Source organism: Camelus ferus, chromosome 27, assembly GCF_009834535.1.
Source record: "Camelus ferus isolate YT-003-E chromosome 27, BCGSAC_Cfer_1.0, whole genome shotgun sequence".
Taxonomy (NCBI): domain Eukaryota; kingdom Metazoa; phylum Chordata; class Mammalia; order Artiodactyla; family Camelidae; genus Camelus; species Camelus ferus.
In genome coordinates this window covers 20,052,715-20,069,626 of record NC_045722.1, presented here as the reverse complement: position 1 = coordinate 20,069,626, position 16,912 = coordinate 20,052,715, and the positions used below count along the sequence as shown (strand labels likewise).

General features: G+C 48.1%; 1 protein-coding gene across 2 annotated transcripts in view; it reads left to right on the top strand.

Annotated features, from left to right (window-relative positions):
* The window catches only part of FAM169B (family with sequence similarity 169 member B), a 67,227-nt gene extending 52,623 nt beyond the window's left edge, over positions 1-14,604 (top strand). For both annotated transcript variants that reach the window (XM_032468963.1, XM_032468962.1), the window contains exons 6-9: positions 3,703-3,885; positions 7,012-7,143; positions 11,616-11,710; positions 12,949-14,604. In XM_032468963.1, the coding sequence (XP_032324854.1) occupies positions 3,703-3,885; positions 7,012-7,143; positions 11,616-11,710; positions 12,949-13,146 (608 nt within the window). In that variant the 3' untranslated portion in view covers positions 13,147-14,604. The remainder of the gene's footprint in view (positions 1-3,702; positions 3,886-7,011; positions 7,144-11,615; positions 11,711-12,948) is intronic.
* Positions 14,605-16,912: the final 2,308 nt, after the last annotated feature.

Genomic DNA, 16,912 nt, shown 5'->3' with positions numbered 1-16,912 from the left:
CAATACATTTAAAGGTTCATACACCATGATGCAGTGGGATGTATTCCAGAGATGCAAGGATGTTTCAATGTATGCAAATCAGTCAGCGTAATACAGCACATTAGCAAAATGAAGGCTAAAAACAATATGATCACCTCAGTAGATGCAGAAAAAGCATTTGACAAGATTCAACACCCACATGATAAAAATTCTCAATAAAGTGACAGAAGAGGGAACATATCTCAACATGATAAAGGCCATATATGATAAACTCACAGCTAACGTCATACTCAGTCATGAAAAACTAAAAGCTATCCTTCTTCAATCAGGAACAAGACAAGGGTACTGACTCTCACCTCTCTTAACATAGTATTGCAAGTCCTCGCCAGAGTAATTAGGCAAGAAAAAGGAAATAAAAGGCATCCAGATTGGAAAGGAAGATATAAAACTGTCATTATTTTCAGATGACATGATTTTATATATAGAAAACCCTAAAAAGTTCACCAAGAACTATTAGCAATAATAAAAAAAATACAGTAAAGTTGCAAGGTATAAAATCAACATACAAAACTATGTTGTGTTTCTCTCTGCTAACAGTGAGTTAGCAGAAAGAGAAATTAAGAAAACAATCCCATTTACAATTGTAACAAAAAGAATAAAATACCTTGGAATAGATTTAACAAGGAGGTAAAAGACCTGTGCACTGAAAAACTATAAGACATTGTTGAAAGAAATGGAAGAAGACACAAATAATGGAAAGATATTCTGTGTTCATGAATTGGAAGAATTAACATTGTTAAGATGTTGATATTAGCTAAAGCAACCTACAGATTTAATGCAATCTGTATCAAAATCCAAAGGATATTTTTTTCACAGAAGTTAAACAAAAATAACGAGAATTTATATGGAACCACAAAAGACTTCAAGTAGCCAAAGCAATGCTGAGAAAAAAGAATAAAGGAGGAGATACCACACTCCCTGATTTCACACCCTTCTACAAAGCTATAGTTATGAAAACAGCATAGTATTTGCAGAAAAAATTGTACATAGATCAATGGCATGGAATTGGGAATCCAGACATAAACCCACACATTTATGGAATATTAATTTACAACAGAGAGCTAAGAACATACAATGGGGAAAAGATAGACTCTTCAGTGAATGTCCAGTTGGGGAAACTGGACAGCCACATGCGAAAAAATTTAACTAGACCACTATCTCACATCATACACAAAAGTTAACTCGAAATGAATTAAAGACTTGAATGAAAGCCCTGAAACCATCCTAGGAAAAAAGAAAAACAATTTTCTAGGAAAAAAGAAAAACAATTTTCTAGGAAAAACCCTAGAAAAAAACAGGCAGTATGCTCTTTGACATTGATCTTAGCAATATCTTTCTAGATATGTCTTCCCAGGCAAGAGAAACAAAAGCAAAAATAAATTGCGTCAAACTCAAAAGCTTCTGCACAGCAAAGGAGACCATCAACAAAATGAAAAGACAGTCTACCAAATGAGAAGATACTTGCAGATGATACATATAATAAGGGGCTAATATCCAAAATATATAAGGAACTCATGTAACTCAACAACAGAAAAACAAACATCTTGATTAAAAAATGGGCAGAGGATCTGAATAGACGTTTTTCTGAAGAAGACATACAGATGGCCAGCAGACACTAGGAAAGATGTTTGACATCACTAATTATCAGGGAAATGCAAGTCAAAACCACAGTGAGATACCCCCTCATGCCTGTTAGAATAGCTCTTATCAAAAAGGAAAGAAAGAACAAGTGTTGGCAAGGATGTGGAGAAGGGGGAGAACAGGGACCCTTCATATGGTCCCGGACACCATTAGTAGGAATGTAAATTGGTATAGTCACTGTGAGAAACAGTATGGCGTTTCCTCAGAAAATTAAGAATAGAGCTGCCAGATGATTCAAGAATCCCACTTCTGGGTATTTATCCAAAGAATGAAAAAGACTAATTCAAAAAGATACACGCACCCCTATGTTCATCACAGCACTGTTCACACTAACCAAGATATGGAAACAACCTAAGTGCCCATCAATGAATGAGTGGATAGAGAAGATCCGGTGTGTATGTATGTCTGTGGATGTTTGTAGACACACATGATGGAATGCTCTTCAGCCATAAAAAGATGAAAACTTACCATTTGTGACAATGTGGATAAACATTGAGGGTCTTATGCCAACTGAAATAAGTCAGATGGACAGACAAGTACGTGGAATATAAAAAACAAGCACAAGGAACCAAAAGAAATGACCATACCTAACAAAAACAAACAGGTAGATACAGAGAACAGAGTAGTGGTTACTAGGGGGAGGACAAAATGTGCAAAGGGGATCAATTATGGTAACAGATAGACTTTAGTTAATAATAATATATTCTTGTGGACTGAATTGTATCTCCTCAAAATTCATGTTGAAACCCAAACCCCCAGTACCTCAGAATGTGACTTTATTGGAGACAGGCCTAAGAGGTGATGAGTTAGCTCTAGTCCTATCTGACTGGCGTCCTTATAAGAAGAGGGTATTTGGACACACAGAAGGTCATCAAGGATGTGCGCACACAGGAAAAACCATGAGAGGACAAGATGTGAAGATGATCATGTACAAACTGATATTTTTACTAACATTGTTACTGCCTTCACAGTTTTGCCTTTTCCAGAATATCATATAATTCTAATTGTATGGTATGTAGCCTTTTTAGATTGGCTTCTTTCAGTTAATCATATGCCGTAAGCTTTCTCCGTATCTTTTCATGGCGTGATAGGTCATTTTTGCTAACAGTTCACTGCAGTAGCGTGTTATCTGCAGTTCTGCCTGGCTGATCAGACTCAGAATCATTTTTCATTTGTTTTGGGAAATTACTCGCCTTCTGAATCTTGGCGGGCACAAATACCACCTCTTCCAATAGGAACTGAATGTACGACATATTTTTTTTCCCTGGATTCCAGCGCACCTTGGGTACAGGCAGTTGGGAAGTGAGGAGGGTGATGTAGTTGGGTCCCTGTGGCATTGATTTTCTGGTTAGGGTGACAACAGAGGTGAATGGCTGCAACCTCAAGTTCCCATTGCAGAAACAGCAACTGTGCTGGTGCTGGTGCGGGTTGCAGTGAAGTTCAGTTCAGGTTGGAAAAGTGGGAAAGGTGCCAACTATTTCCTCTCCTGCTCTCCTGTCACAGGGTCATTGATGTTTCGATGGGAAACAGGACTTAGTCTGTTGGGGGTAAGTGTTCTTTGCCACAATTGGACATGGTGAGCCCTTGTTAAGAGTTACTGGACAAGTCCGTGCCCTGGAGATGTGGGGGCTGCATCTTCCAGCCCACACCCTCTGGTTCAGGGAGAACTTTGATGTTATCCAGATGCTCCTCATTGACCTCAGGGGCCTCTAAACTATGCATGGCGAGGGAGGGGTCTGAGGACCCTGGGTGTGCAGGCGGCCTTGCTCTGCTCAATCACCAGGTTTGCTTTTCATTTGGGGGCCATAGTCTAGTGGCGGTGGGGGCAGCAATTAAGATCACGCGGGCTGACCGTCAGTTGGAGATCTGCAGGTTTGGAAAGATCAGCTGTCTTGTCTTTGGTGGTTTAGTTTCTGAAGCCAACCCTGCTTCCAGGCAGTACGAGGGACCCAGCCCAGAGGGAGGGTCCTGGCCGGTTAGTCACGCCCAGGGGACAGTGCGGGTCTCTTGCTTTCCCTGCAGGCAGCCTGTGTGGCGATGGCACGGGTGCGTGCTACCTGCTACCTGTCTTTGACACCGTGTTTGTCAGGAGGAGGTACCGCCGCCAGGGCCTGGGCCTGGCCATGCTGCGGGACTTCTGTGAGACCTTCCGAGAGGACGAGGCCCTGGGCGTCAGCTGGCCAATTTCCCCCGCCATGTATCAAGGTAAGCCTCCTTGTCAGGGAGGAGCCTTCGGGCATCTGGGATGGATAATGGATTCCAGGTGCTTCTGGGGTGGAAGGGCGCTTGGAGCCCCCAGCACCGTGACATGTTTGTGGGTTTTCTCTTCCTTCTGAGAAATCTCCCCTTGCTTCAGCACCAGCGAAACTTTAAGCTTGATCAAAAGGGTTGCACCTTTCCAGCCTGAGAAACAATAAAAAACAAATCAGCACAGTGCCAGAGAGAAGCAGAGTCCAGAGAACTTCTGCAGTGCTGCTGGTTGCTGCTGGGCCCCTGCTGCTTCCCTGAGAGATTACAGTCCATCACTTTGCCCTTCCAGCCAGGAGCCACAGGGGGCCAGGGGCTGAAGGGAAGGAAAGCTCTGAGTGCCCAGGGCCCCAGCCTCCTCTCTAGCTTTTGCTGCAGAAGGCGGCTCCCCATCACCCATTCTCATCTCACCGAGTCCCTGTGTTAGTCAGGGTTCTCCAGGGAAGTGGAACCAGAAGGGTGGATCTGTACATACAGAGAGAAGAGATTTATGGTAAGGAATTGGCTCAGGCAACATGGAGACCTAGAAGTCCCAAGATCTACAATCAAGAAGTTGGACCGTCAAAACAGCTAACAGTGTGGTTCCAGTCCAAATGCTCACAGGCTTGAGACCCAAGAAAAGCTAGTGTTTGAGTTCAAGTCCAGAGTCAGGAAAAGACCAATATCCTGGCTTAATCAGTCAGGCAGAAGGAGTTCTCTTGTACTTGTGGGACGGTCAGCCTTTTTGTTCTATAATCCAGGCCTTCAACTGATTAGACGAGGCCCACCCTCATTGGAGGGCAATCTGCTTTACTCAGACTATGGATTCAAATGTCAATCTTATCCAAAAAACACCCTCACTGGACACACCCAGAAGAATATTTGACCACATGTCCGGATACACCTGGCCCAAGCAAGTTGACACAGAAAATGAACTATCAGAATCCCCTTCCATGTTTTGGAAGAGAAATCTTAATATGTATTTACCAGAAGCAGTTCAGAAAGCTCTGGTGTTAAATGTCTCACTCCAAGTCAGCAAGCATGGGAGACTGGGGAGCATCTCCCGGGATCCCCTTGTTTCCCCAGGAAGCACACCCGCCCCACACTGGGCCCTGCCTCACTTCTTGTCATACAGATGCTTTGGACCCTGACTGTTGAGTTTCCAGTGTCCTTACGGTGTGAGAACAACAGATAGGAGGGAAAGGCTGGGAAAGGCGAGGAAACTTCTGTTCCTCTGAAGTCATAAGTAAAGCAGGCGAAAACATATTTTCCTCAAGTGGGTTTAGTCATTTCTTTGTATTTTCAAACTCTTCATCGCTCACAAAACTTGGAAGATCCTGAATTTCTGCAAAGAGGGCTCGAGGCTTGCTGCACTGATTTGCTCACTTGGAGGTGTTGGAAAGTTCTGGAACCCAGATGCTGGCTCTCTGTCCACACTCACGTGCTTGTCCATCTCTCCCCTCATTCTTACTTCAGCTCTGAGACTTTCATTTGCCCTCAGGCCACTGCTGCAGACACCCTCGCAGGGGCCCGTGTCTCCACCTGGAGAGAAAGGATCTGAAAGTGCTGATTCTGAATCGTGCTCGGGGGTCTGCCCAGCCAAGGGTGCTGGGGCCTTGAGCTCCTACATCACCCTGACTGTGCCTGCGCTCGTGGGCTGGCAGGCAGAGTGTGGACAGAGAAGCAGCCAGAGGCTCAAGGCCAGGGTGGGTGTTGGTTACTCCACCCTTCACTGACCGGCTTTTACAGTCCTGCCTTTTGAATGGACAAGAGGGTCCCCTGCCCAGGGCCTCCCTTTAGCCTCTCTTGAAGCTGCACCTTTCTCCACGGGATGAGGAATTGCAGGCCCAAGAGGATGTTCTAAACCAGTTCAGGCTACCAGGACCCTAGGATTCCTGCCAGTGGGCACTGAGTGGACCCCATCCCTGGATCTGTGCTCCTGAGGGTGGCCCACACCACTAGTTTGTACAGCCCGAGGCCGCAGGGACAGCTGCTGGTGGGATGTGGATGGAACGTGGGCATGGTGTCCATGTTGGTATGTCCTTGCAGTGGGAGGGGGGTGGGAGGAGAGGGGGGTGGGCTGTCAGCTGGAGGCCAGCTCTCTTGGCATCACCACATTCTGCTGCAAAGCTCCAAGGAGTCCAAGAATTCTAAATTTGAAACTGGCTTTCTCTGTTGTTATGAAGTTATATTTGTCAAGACAGGAGAGCAGAACATTCTATCTCGCACCCTGCTAGCTCGGCTTCAGGCTTTCGAGTCCTTAGCATCATGCTCTGTGGGTTTCCGTCTGTGCTCTTGCCCTGGGCCTGATGGAGCACCCCCGGCACCCGCAGGACCTGGAGCCGTTTCCCATCCACTGGACTCGGGGCCCTGCCACGTGGAAGTGCTCACCACGTGAACGTGGCATGAAAGTCTACAAGCCTGATTGAGGGCGCTCTGCAGTCAAGGCGTCTGTGGGGTCTGAGCTGGAAAGTTCCTGGGGAAACGGGGGGCTGTGAGGCCCAGAGGGTGGACGGGCAGCACCCGAGGCGTGGGGTGGGGTGAAGTTATGGGCTGAATTGGGCGCCCTTCCCACCAATTCTTCTGTTGAAGCCCTGGTCCCCTGTGTGACTGGGGCCTGTAAGGAGGAAATGAGGTTAGATGAGGTCGGAAGTGGGGGGAGGCCCTGATCCAACAGGGGGGTAGGAGGCGGTCCCTGTAAGGAGAGGAGGTTAGGACACAGACGGGTACAGAAGGAAGATGGTGTGAAGACACAGTAAGCGGGTCCCTCTGCAAGGAGAGGGGTCTCAGGAGGAAGCAAGCCTGAAACACCTTGATCTTGGACTTCCAGCCCCCAGAACCGTGGGACCAGAAATGTCTGCTGTGTAAGGCTCCCAGGGGGTGGGGTTTCGTTGTGGCTGCCGGAGCAGACTAGCTGGGAGGGATGAAAATGGGAGGCAGGTGAGGGTGATAGCAGAGTGGTTTGCGTGCAGCAGGGGCGGGGCTGGGCTGGGCTGGGCTACAGGAAGGACGGAAGTGGCCGTGTGCGGGGACTCAAAGAGGGCCGGCCGGTGTGCACCAGGGCTCGGTGGGCCTCCCTGACTCCTGTGTGCAACTTCCCCTCAGTCTGTAGGAAGTTCCTGGCAGCCCATCCAGAGGAGCGAGGGCGCCTGTGGGAGGTGGAGCCCCCGGGAGCCTGGGGCCAGCGAGGCAGCATCTGGCTGAAGGTTCAACTTCAACAATCAAGACATCCAGACTGTGAGTCGGGGTGGAGACCGTGCCCTTTCGTCTGGTAATTTCTAGCATCAGGAACAGAGGCGCAGATTAACGTCTACAGACGGGGTCGGGCTGGCCAGATGTTCCCTTTGTTGCTGATGCAGGAACAGAGGAGGGCGTGACACTGGGCTGGTACCATCCTGGTTTCCTTCTGCATCCCTTCCTGGGTGAGCTGCACCTTCCTTGCTCTTGCTCAAATAGATCTCCCCAAATTTAACCAAACCAGAAACTCCCTGGGACTAAGTGTTCCCCATTTACAATCAGAAAGAATCATTGAAACATGTGAGAGGATTAACTGCTTCTAACAGAAGCCCTGTGGAAAACGTGGTTTCCAGCAGGCAATGTGTGCATCTGGGAACAATTCTGAGACTCACAGGATTTCCTGGCAGAGCAGCCCCTGTCCCCTCTCCCTGCGGGAGGGCTCACTCAGGCGCGAGGCAGTGGCTCATGTTTGGCGTCTGCACGTGCCCGCCTTGTCCCTCTGGTCCTGTGTGATGGCAGCATGCGGGTGAGCTGCTGGTTGTTGGGCAGCCCTCGTTACACACGCGCTGTCTTCAGCAAGTTTGCGGTGAGCTTTCGATGCACAGTGTCTGTGCCCAGGTTGGGGGTTCTGGGGCAGGGACGGGAATACCTTTCAGTAGCCAGAGGGGCACGCAGACTGGCAGACTCACTCGTCTCTGGGTGTCCAGGCTGCCTTCTGACAGTGCTCCTTCCACCTCTCCCGAGTGTGGGAGGGAAGGACCCCTCAGGGGACGTGCGGGAGGGGGCAGGGCTGCAGGAGGGGTGTTGGGGGGGTGGTGAGGGAGAGAGGGAGGGGCTCCCTGTTCAGGTTCCCTGGCCACAGCGAAAGTGGAGCTTTCCTTTCTCCTGGCACCCGTGCTCTGGTCCGTGTCTCCTGCCACTTCTGAGACTGCAGGTGGCTCATTAGGGGATGGATGGGCAGGCCGAGGGGCCTCGCTCCCTCTTCTCGTGGGTGACTGGCTCCTGGGAGGTGGTGACAGAGAAGACTGCCTTGGAGTTTATTGATGATAATAGTGGCAGGCTTGGCTTCTTGGTGCCTTTCAGCTGGAAGGCCTAATGGATCTTTACAGATATTAATGGGGTGACCGGGCACCTGGGAAGTGTGACGCTGTGACTGCCACCCTAATGAGGCAGTTAAGGGACTTGCCCTGTGGCGTTGAGAGTTAAAAATGAAGGGGAACCAGCCCGGGAGTCTGGCCCTCAGCTGACCGGCCGGCTGGGCGGGTTTATCCACGGGTTTCACAGATGAGCTGGTGGCCGCCACATGGCCCGGCCTCTGTGGCTGGGACACTGGGTTCCTCGGCTGGGATGGAAAAAACCCCCAAACGGCTCACCTATCAGAATGTGGAAATCATCTGGAAATCGCACGGGCCAGAGGGCGTTTGCAGGGGAGGACGTTTTTGCATAATTGGGGAGATGGCTTCCTTCCGAGCAGAATTCCACTGGGGGTTATTTCAAGAGCGGAGAGTTGGTGTGGTCTGATCGGAGGAAATGAGCTGCAAGTCAGATGCCAGACCTGTCACTTTAACTCATTCTGAGGTGCACCAACTCTCTTTCAAACAGCAAATGAGGGGACTTTCGCAGAGAAGGTTCCAGAAGCACGCTGGAGTCCCTTGGAGAAAGAAGAGCCATCATTATAATTAGGGGTATAATTAGATTACTAAAACTCTCTCTCTCTTTTTTTTTTTAAATTCTAAGCTATGGTCCTTGCACTCCCTGTATAAATCACCACTGGTTCCCAGTTTCACCCACGCCTCCTGCCTCCCTCAGGGCCAGCAGTCAGGATGCTAATTCACTCGGAGAGGTTTTCAGCCAGCCAGCTCCAGCTTGCAACAATTCTGTCAGTTAGTGCTGACATCTCAGGTTTTTTCCAGGTTGGCGAGTGGGGGCTGCAAATATAATCACAGATTAGCCCAGATGCTCTGCAGTTTCTCAGTTTTTAGTCTGTTTCTCTCCTCGTGGATGTCAGCAAATGTTAGCCTGTTGGATTTTCCCACCGGTCACCAAACAGTGCAGATTCTGAAATCTTCTCTTCCCTGGAAATCTTATATTAATTTAATTGTTTTTAAATTCATACTTAAAAATTTTTTTTTTTGGATAGGATAATTAGGTTTATTTATTTATTTTAAATGGAGGTCCTGAGGATTGAACCCAGGACCTCACACATGCTAGGCATACATTTTACCGCTCAGCTATTCCCACCTCCCTGCTCCAATTTTTGTTTTTAATTAGTCAGTTATTCTTAGAGTTGCTTTCTTGAGTTGTTCTGCTTTTTCAGGTTCTATCTTTTGCCCCTTCCCTTCTTAGAATTGGAGGTTTCCTACAATTTCTTGGGCCATAGGAATAGAACCCGTAAGCAAGAAGCCCAGTGGGGCCAGGCACTTTTTGCATTCTAAGTAAGGCGTAGACATTTGACCACATTCCACAACGTTCCAGCGAGACATTAACTCCTGCTCCTTTCAAATGTTTTAAAATCTATTTTTGAAGCAGTGTCATTTGTGGACTAGGGCTTTTAGAGTTTGCACAATCCTGACTGTTGATAACATCTGTGGCTTATAAAGGCACTGACAATATTACAGGGTTACTCAGACCTTTTGAGAGAAGGAGTCTGTGGGAAATTTTTTTCTTCCTACATTCAGTTACATTTGAAGCCTTTGAAACTTGACCAATAGGATCATAATTGTATCTGATGTGACTTTCCCATTAGCCCGCACATGTCCAAGGTTCTTTACTGGAGGAGATGAAATTAAATACGTCAATAGTCAGAATAGTTTTTTTTTTTTCTTCCAAAAATGTTGCTGGAGGCAGGAGATAATTGTACACAGCTTTAAAAATTATTATTTTTTTCATCTTTAGGTTATATTTTTGTTTTCTTTCCAGGTAAATTCTTAATCGATTCATTTGTAATCCATGGGAAAAATACTTTTATTTACATTTAATTTTTAAAGCTAGAGAGGATGCACATAAAGAGATGTGAAATATTTGAATGGGGGTGGGGAGTTATTTTTTCCAAAAGCCTGATGCTTAGCAGACTGCAGCGGTAATTTGTCTCAGCTTGGAGAGTTAGACATTCACAGCGTAGTAGCAAGACCAAGTTTATGGTGGTGGAAAGTGCTGAGAACAGAACCCCCACACTGGTTGGGTTTTGGGGCTAATGCTGCTGTTTGTAAGGTTGTGTGGCTCCCTCTAGTGGCCACTGTCATCTTCTGCAGCCCTGGATGGTAACTCTAGGTGTCTACCTTAGACCTACCTGCGTGGTTGCTTCTTAGATTCTCGTACTTGTAAGTCCAAATTAGTGCATTCATTAAAAAAAAAAAAAATTGAACTTTCATTAGCTGGGAATAAAATGCAAGTGGACATTTGATAGATATTAGCATGCTTTTGTTTGTAACACATAAAAACATAGTTTTACCCATTAGGAAAGGAGGAAAATTGATAATGGATGATCTGTTTCATTCTCTCATTTCAGTCATTCACCATTTGCTCAGTTCATTCTCTCATTCATCCATTGTTTTTCATCCATTCATCATGTATTCAGCTACTCATTTATGCAATTGTTTATTCTCTCAGTCATTCATCACTTGTTAATGCATTTATTCAATTGATTACTGTTAACAGAGCATTTCTTAGCATTGGGCACTGACCGGGTAGCTGGGACAGGGTAGTGAATAAGGCTGGCTGAGTCTCTGAACTCATTTATGAGCTTACGTTTTTGTGAAGGAAAGTACACAGGTAACCACTGTGGTATTATATAAATCTTTATGTATCAGAGAGGACTTAAGAGGGCTGGCATTTTTAAATGCTTATGATTAAATTTTGCCAAACCAAAGTTTGCTAATTTATAAAGTCAGAGGATAAGCTTTAAACACTTAATTATGCAGGTAACAAGGAATACATTTATTCTTTATTTGAAAAATGTGTTTCATTTGTATTTTCAGCCCCAATGGCTAGCTGACTATTTTTTCCCTAGGGGATCTGAACCCCTCCCCACACCTCCACGTATGAATTTTGGGGTGTGGGGAGGCGCACAGTAGGGTAAGAAAGTCATCCTCTTCCAAGCTGGTACTGATTTGGTAGGAGGTGGAGGGAGGCTGACTTAACATGTGTGAGTAAAAATTCCAGTGAGCAAAGAGGAGGGTCTAGGAATAGTATGGAAATCTGAGTCCATTCAATGCCTGAATAACTGGAAGACCAAAACCCCAGCTCAGAGATGGTTAGCAGAATCACTGTGTCATGTCTTCCGATACCTGGCAGGCTTTCCTGTCCTCAGAGGGCACGTAGCAGGTGTCAGGATAAAGGTCAAGAGGATGGAACTGGGTCATGAGGACACGTGCTTTGGGAAGGGGCCCCAGTGTGTTATTCATCTTTTGATTGTCCGCTCCCTTGGAAGCCACCCCGTTTGCTCATCCCTCTCTCTTGCTTGGGGAGGGCAGCTCACCCAGGGAGTTCCAAGGAGGATGTGAACGGTCACGGGCGGACTTCCCAAGACGACGGACCCAGCCAGTCTGACAACAGAGAAGGCAGCAAGGTACGGTGATGAACGTGTCATTCTAGGAATAGTCCTCATGTTGTGCTAGTGCAGCTTCTCAAACACCTCTGCTGTGGGTCCTCTGTGGCCGCGGGCCCTCGAATTACGCTCAGCATCTCGGAGCTGCAGTGGGAGGAGGGGCCGTCGCAATTAGACTTTTCACGGTCCTCTTCTCTGAGCTTCGATAAAACTCTAACAGAGCCAAAACTAAACAGGGAACACATGGGGGATCAGCCGTAACTTTGCCTTGTTAAGGAAATATTGAAAAATCTGAACTTCAAATTCTGCAATGGGCCAGCGTCTTTCGAGTGGAACAAATGTGTGGACAAATTGGTCTTTCCGCTCCCGCCCCTGAAGCCCAGATGCTGGAAGATGGAATAGGGCATTAGATTGTCCTGTGGTTCAGCCCAGTGGGAGAGCAGACCCCTCGGGCCAGGGTGGCTACTGAGCATTTCTTGGTGGCCTGTTGTCATTCAGTATTTTACCATGTTTTGAAGCGATGTGATTCCACAAGCGTTTTCTTGGGGCCAAGCCAGACACTTGCCCACACAAGGCCACTGTGATGACATCCATTCTCTGGCGTGGAAGGGTCTTTGTGCTTGAACCCCTAAGGAGCTGATAATGATATTAAACTCCCAAACTTAACAATTGCACTTTGTGGGGAATGCTGCTTATCTTGGAGAGCTGATGGTCCTGGGGTTGAAAACCCAACGTCAAAGGCATGACCTATCCCAGTAAGTGTGGGATTGTCTTAGAGAGGCTGCCTGGTGTCTGACATCAGTCCCAGCCATCGGCAGAGGAGGGCTTTTGTGTTCCTTGGGTCTCAGATGGGCTGACTTATGACCCTACCAGGCCACTGAGCCAAGAGTGTGTGTTTTGCCTCTTGCAAACCCCTGACTCTCCTTTAAACCTTGGGGGCCATTAGAGGAAGCAGGTGGTGTCCAGGGTGACCTGATGCCCATGGGCGTGTGTCTGGGGCAGGCTGCACTTCCAGCCTGAGCGCCAACTTTTAAAGCCCTGCCTCCTGGCCGTGTTCTTCCCAGACCAACCTGGGCTGGGCCCCCAGTTCCCGCCAGTGATTGTGTTCCCATCAGTCGACCTGGATTCGGAGCGTCTTATGTACAAAACATGGTTTTTGAACACGGCTCACCTGCTCTGCATCTGAGCTCGCAGTGCAGGGCCCGGCCGGCCCTTCCAGCCTTAATTGAAAGGCTCGGTCGATTCTTTTCTCATTTCAGGAGAGGATCAGTGGCGAAGAACTGGAGAAGGATGACCAAGATTGCACAGGGAAAGGAGCTGCGGGGCCGCTCAGGAGAGCCTGCCGGCCTGAGCTGCCGGGACAGAAGCCAGGAGGAGGGCCGCCGACGCCGGGCTGCCGGGGGGGTCCTGGCGGAAGCGCACACCGCCCAGGCCCCGACTCCCAGGGGCGCATCTGATCTGAGTCTGTGCAGAGGCCCTGGGGGGTTGGACGTGCGTTTGAGAGCTGCTGTCCCCGCTCGCGTCCCCTGGGAGCTGGGAGGAGCACAGGGCCGCACAGTCCCCGCCCACCTCGGGGTGGATGCCCGGGCGCAGGGGGAGGAAGTCCGAGAAAGCCCTCGTTTCTTAAGCCCAAAGTGCCGTGCAGGTGCGAGTAATTTCCTCCCGAGCTCAGGTTCCAGAAGCCCATCCGTTAACCCCGGTGTGCTTTCTGTTACTCAGGATGAATGTGTAGAGGCTGCCCTGGGACCACAGGACCCAGCCACTTTCTTTAGCCCGAGGAAGCCCCCTCCCTGCAGAACTTGGCTTCGGGGTGCCCACTGCGGGCCTGCTGGACCCGAGACCCCGGGCGCCTGGGGGCTTCTAAGCAGATGCATTTCTGGAGAAGCTTCAGCTGTGTCGGTAGCCCCCTGAGGGCCGGGCGGGGCTGCCCGGTGCACAGCTCCGCCTCCTGCTGGCTGCGCCTAGCAGGTGTCCTGGGTCAGCTCCAGGGGACAGCCGGGGTCACCGCAGCTCCTGACTCAGAGGGGAAGCTGCCGGCCGAGGGGACTTTGGGCTGATGGTCCTTCTGGAGTGGACAGGCCTGAGCTCCTAAAGGTGACCGTGAAGGTGACAGCCTGGCCTGCACGTGACAGGGTTCACCCACCCACTTCTTCATATTTGCACAGTCCTGCTCGGGACACATGCTCTGTGGAGACTGGGGTTCCCAAGCTGCGCCAAGGACCCTGCCCCACGGACTGGCTGTGGCCGTACAGTGGGACCTCGGTCACTTATTTACTCATCCATGTGTCCATCCATCCATCCATTCATCTATCCACTCACCCATCCATCTCCTTGTTCCTCCCTCTCCACTCATCTCCCCATCCATCTGTCCATCCATTTCTCTCTCTCCCTGCCTCCATTTCTCCACTCATCTTCTCATCCACCCATTTACCCGTCCACCCACCTGTCTATCCATCCGTCCATCGGTTCACATCTATCCATGCATCTGTCCACTCATCCATCCGTCCATCCATCCATCCAACCATCCATCCTGTTGTACAACAGACATTCAGTGTGTCAGGCACAGAGGATGTGCAGATAAGTGAGGCGTGGTCCCCTGGACTCAAGGAAACCATTCTCTGGCAGGGTCTCTCCTGGAGTCCTTCGCCGCAGTTGTCTCTCTGACACTTGTTAGAGACACGGTTGAGAGCTCCCTACGGAGTCGTCGTGAAGTCCCCCAGTGCAAGTCGGCTCTCTGGGAAGGAGGCACAGACCGTACAGATGGATTCAGGTCTGCCGTGTGTGATGTCAGACGTCACCCTTCCCAAGGGGTGTAGACGTTTGCTGTGAACATTTCACCGTTGAGATGAATCATTGGTGCTTAGGGGTTTGATGAAGTTACTGTTCAATAAAAGAATCCTCCCAAGGAAGAAAAACTCATGTGTTGATACAGTTCATTTAAGGATGCACTAACAAAGTGCCTGGCATTTGGAGGGAAATGCCCTGGAGCTCAGAGCAGCCTCTCCCGGGCAGCGGTCAGTCCCGTAGGTCTGAGGCCAAGCGCAGGGTCCCTTCCACGTGGCAGGCGCGCACGGGAGTGTCGGCAAGGCCGTGTGCATGCGTGTGCGTGTTGTCTTATCATATCGCCTTTGTTTAATTTATTATTCAGTTCCTCTGTGTTCTTGCCTGGCATTATTTAACAGCTCTATTGCAATATAATTTATAATCCATAAAGTTTATTTCACTTAAGGTATATAATTCCATGGTTTCTAGTATGTTTAAAGGGTTGTACAACCACCAGCACAGTCAGTACCTCAGAAAGAAACCTGTACTTTCCTGTTCGCAGTCTCTGCCCCCGACCCTGCCCCAAGCCCCCAGGCAGGCACTAGTCTCCTTTCTCTGTGTAGACATGTCACACAAGTGGAATCACACAAGATTTTCTTCTCTCACCGAGATGTTTTTAAATTTCATCCAAATCATATCATGTATCAGTGCTTCATTCCTTTTTAAGCTGAAGAGTATTCCATTGTACAGAGATACCACTTAAAAAAAATCCATTGTTGACTTCTGGGTTGATCTCACTTACAGGCAATTATCAATAATGCTGCTCTGAACACATGCATATAAGTTTTTATGTGGACACATGCCTTCAGTCCTGTTGCGTCTATACCCAGGAGTGGAATTTCTGGTCTTCTGGTATCTTTTTTTTTAATGTTTTGAGGAATTATTTTTCAAAGTGATACACCATTTTGCATTCCCTCCAGCAGTGAGTGAGGGTTCCAGTTTCTCCCCGTCCCAGCCAGCACTCCTTGCTTTTTTATCTTTGAGGTCACGGCCACCGCCCTAGTGCTTGAAAACCAGCATCTCGTGGTGGTTTTTTTGTGCACTTCCCGGACAACAAGTGGCGTGGAGCATCCTTCCGTGTGCTTGTCGGCTCTTTTTATGCCTTCTTTGGAGAAATGTCTATTCAGATCCTTTACCCATTTCTCAACTGGGTTGTCTTTTTATTGTTGAGTCATAGTAGTTCTTTATATATTCTGGATACAAGTCTATCATCACGGACATCATTTGCAAACATTTTCTCCCATTCTGTGGGCTGTCTTCACTTTCTTGGTGGTGTCATTTGATGTGCAGCATTTTGAATTTTGATGACGTCCAGTGTATCTGTTTTCCCTTTGGTTGCTGTGCTTTTGCTGCTGCAGTAATAATGATTGTGTTTTTATTTATTTTATTGAAGTATAGTTGATTTACAATGTTGTGTTAGTTTCTGATATACAGCATAGTGATTCAGTTATATATATATATTCTCAATCAGAATCTTTTCCATTATAGGTTATTATAAGATATTGAATATAGTTCTCCGTGCTGTACAGGAGGACCCTGTTGTTTATCTATTTTGTATACAGTAGTTTGTATCTGCTAATCACAAACCCCTAATATATCCCCCCTACCTTCCCCCTTTGGTAACCATAAGTTTGTTTTCTATGTCTGTGAGTCTGTTTCTGTTTTGTAAACAAGTTCATTTGTGTCCCTTTTTTAGGTTCCAGGTATAAGTGATACCATATGGTATTTGCCTTTCTCTGACTTACTTTACTCAGCATGAGCATCTCTAGGTCTGTCTATGTTGCTGCAGGAGTAATGGTTATGTTTTATAAATGCATGCCCAAGTTATTTGACTCTCTAATGAGTCTAGAAAAATCCACAGAGGAGTCATTACTGTGAAGAAATCTGTCCCTGGGTTCCAGGCCCTGGGGGCTGCTCCACACCAAGCTCACACAAGATCCAGAAATTCCTCTGCCGGGTATATACCCAAGAGCACTGAAGGCATGTGCCCATGTAATGACACGTACGCAAACATTCATAGCAGCGTGGTTGATAATCACCAAACAGTGAAATCAGTCCAAAGTCCCTCGGCAGGTGAATGGATAGATAAAATACGGTGTCTCCATACAGTGGAGCAGTCTTCAGCTCTAAGAAGGAATGATGTCCTGACACGTGCCATGACATGGATGAACCTTAAAAACACGTGCAGTGAAGGAAGCCAGGTGCGAGGTAGGCAGAGGACGTTGGGGACCTGTCGTCGTGCAGAAGCTTGCCTGGTGGGTCAGGGTCTGGAGTGGTGGTGGACGCTCACTGCTGTGCCCTGGACCTTGGACAGATTTTCCTCATCATGTCAGGCTACCTGAACATCAGGTATTTTGTTACAGAAAGTCTTTGAGAACAGGCCCTTCAGGATGAGGGATG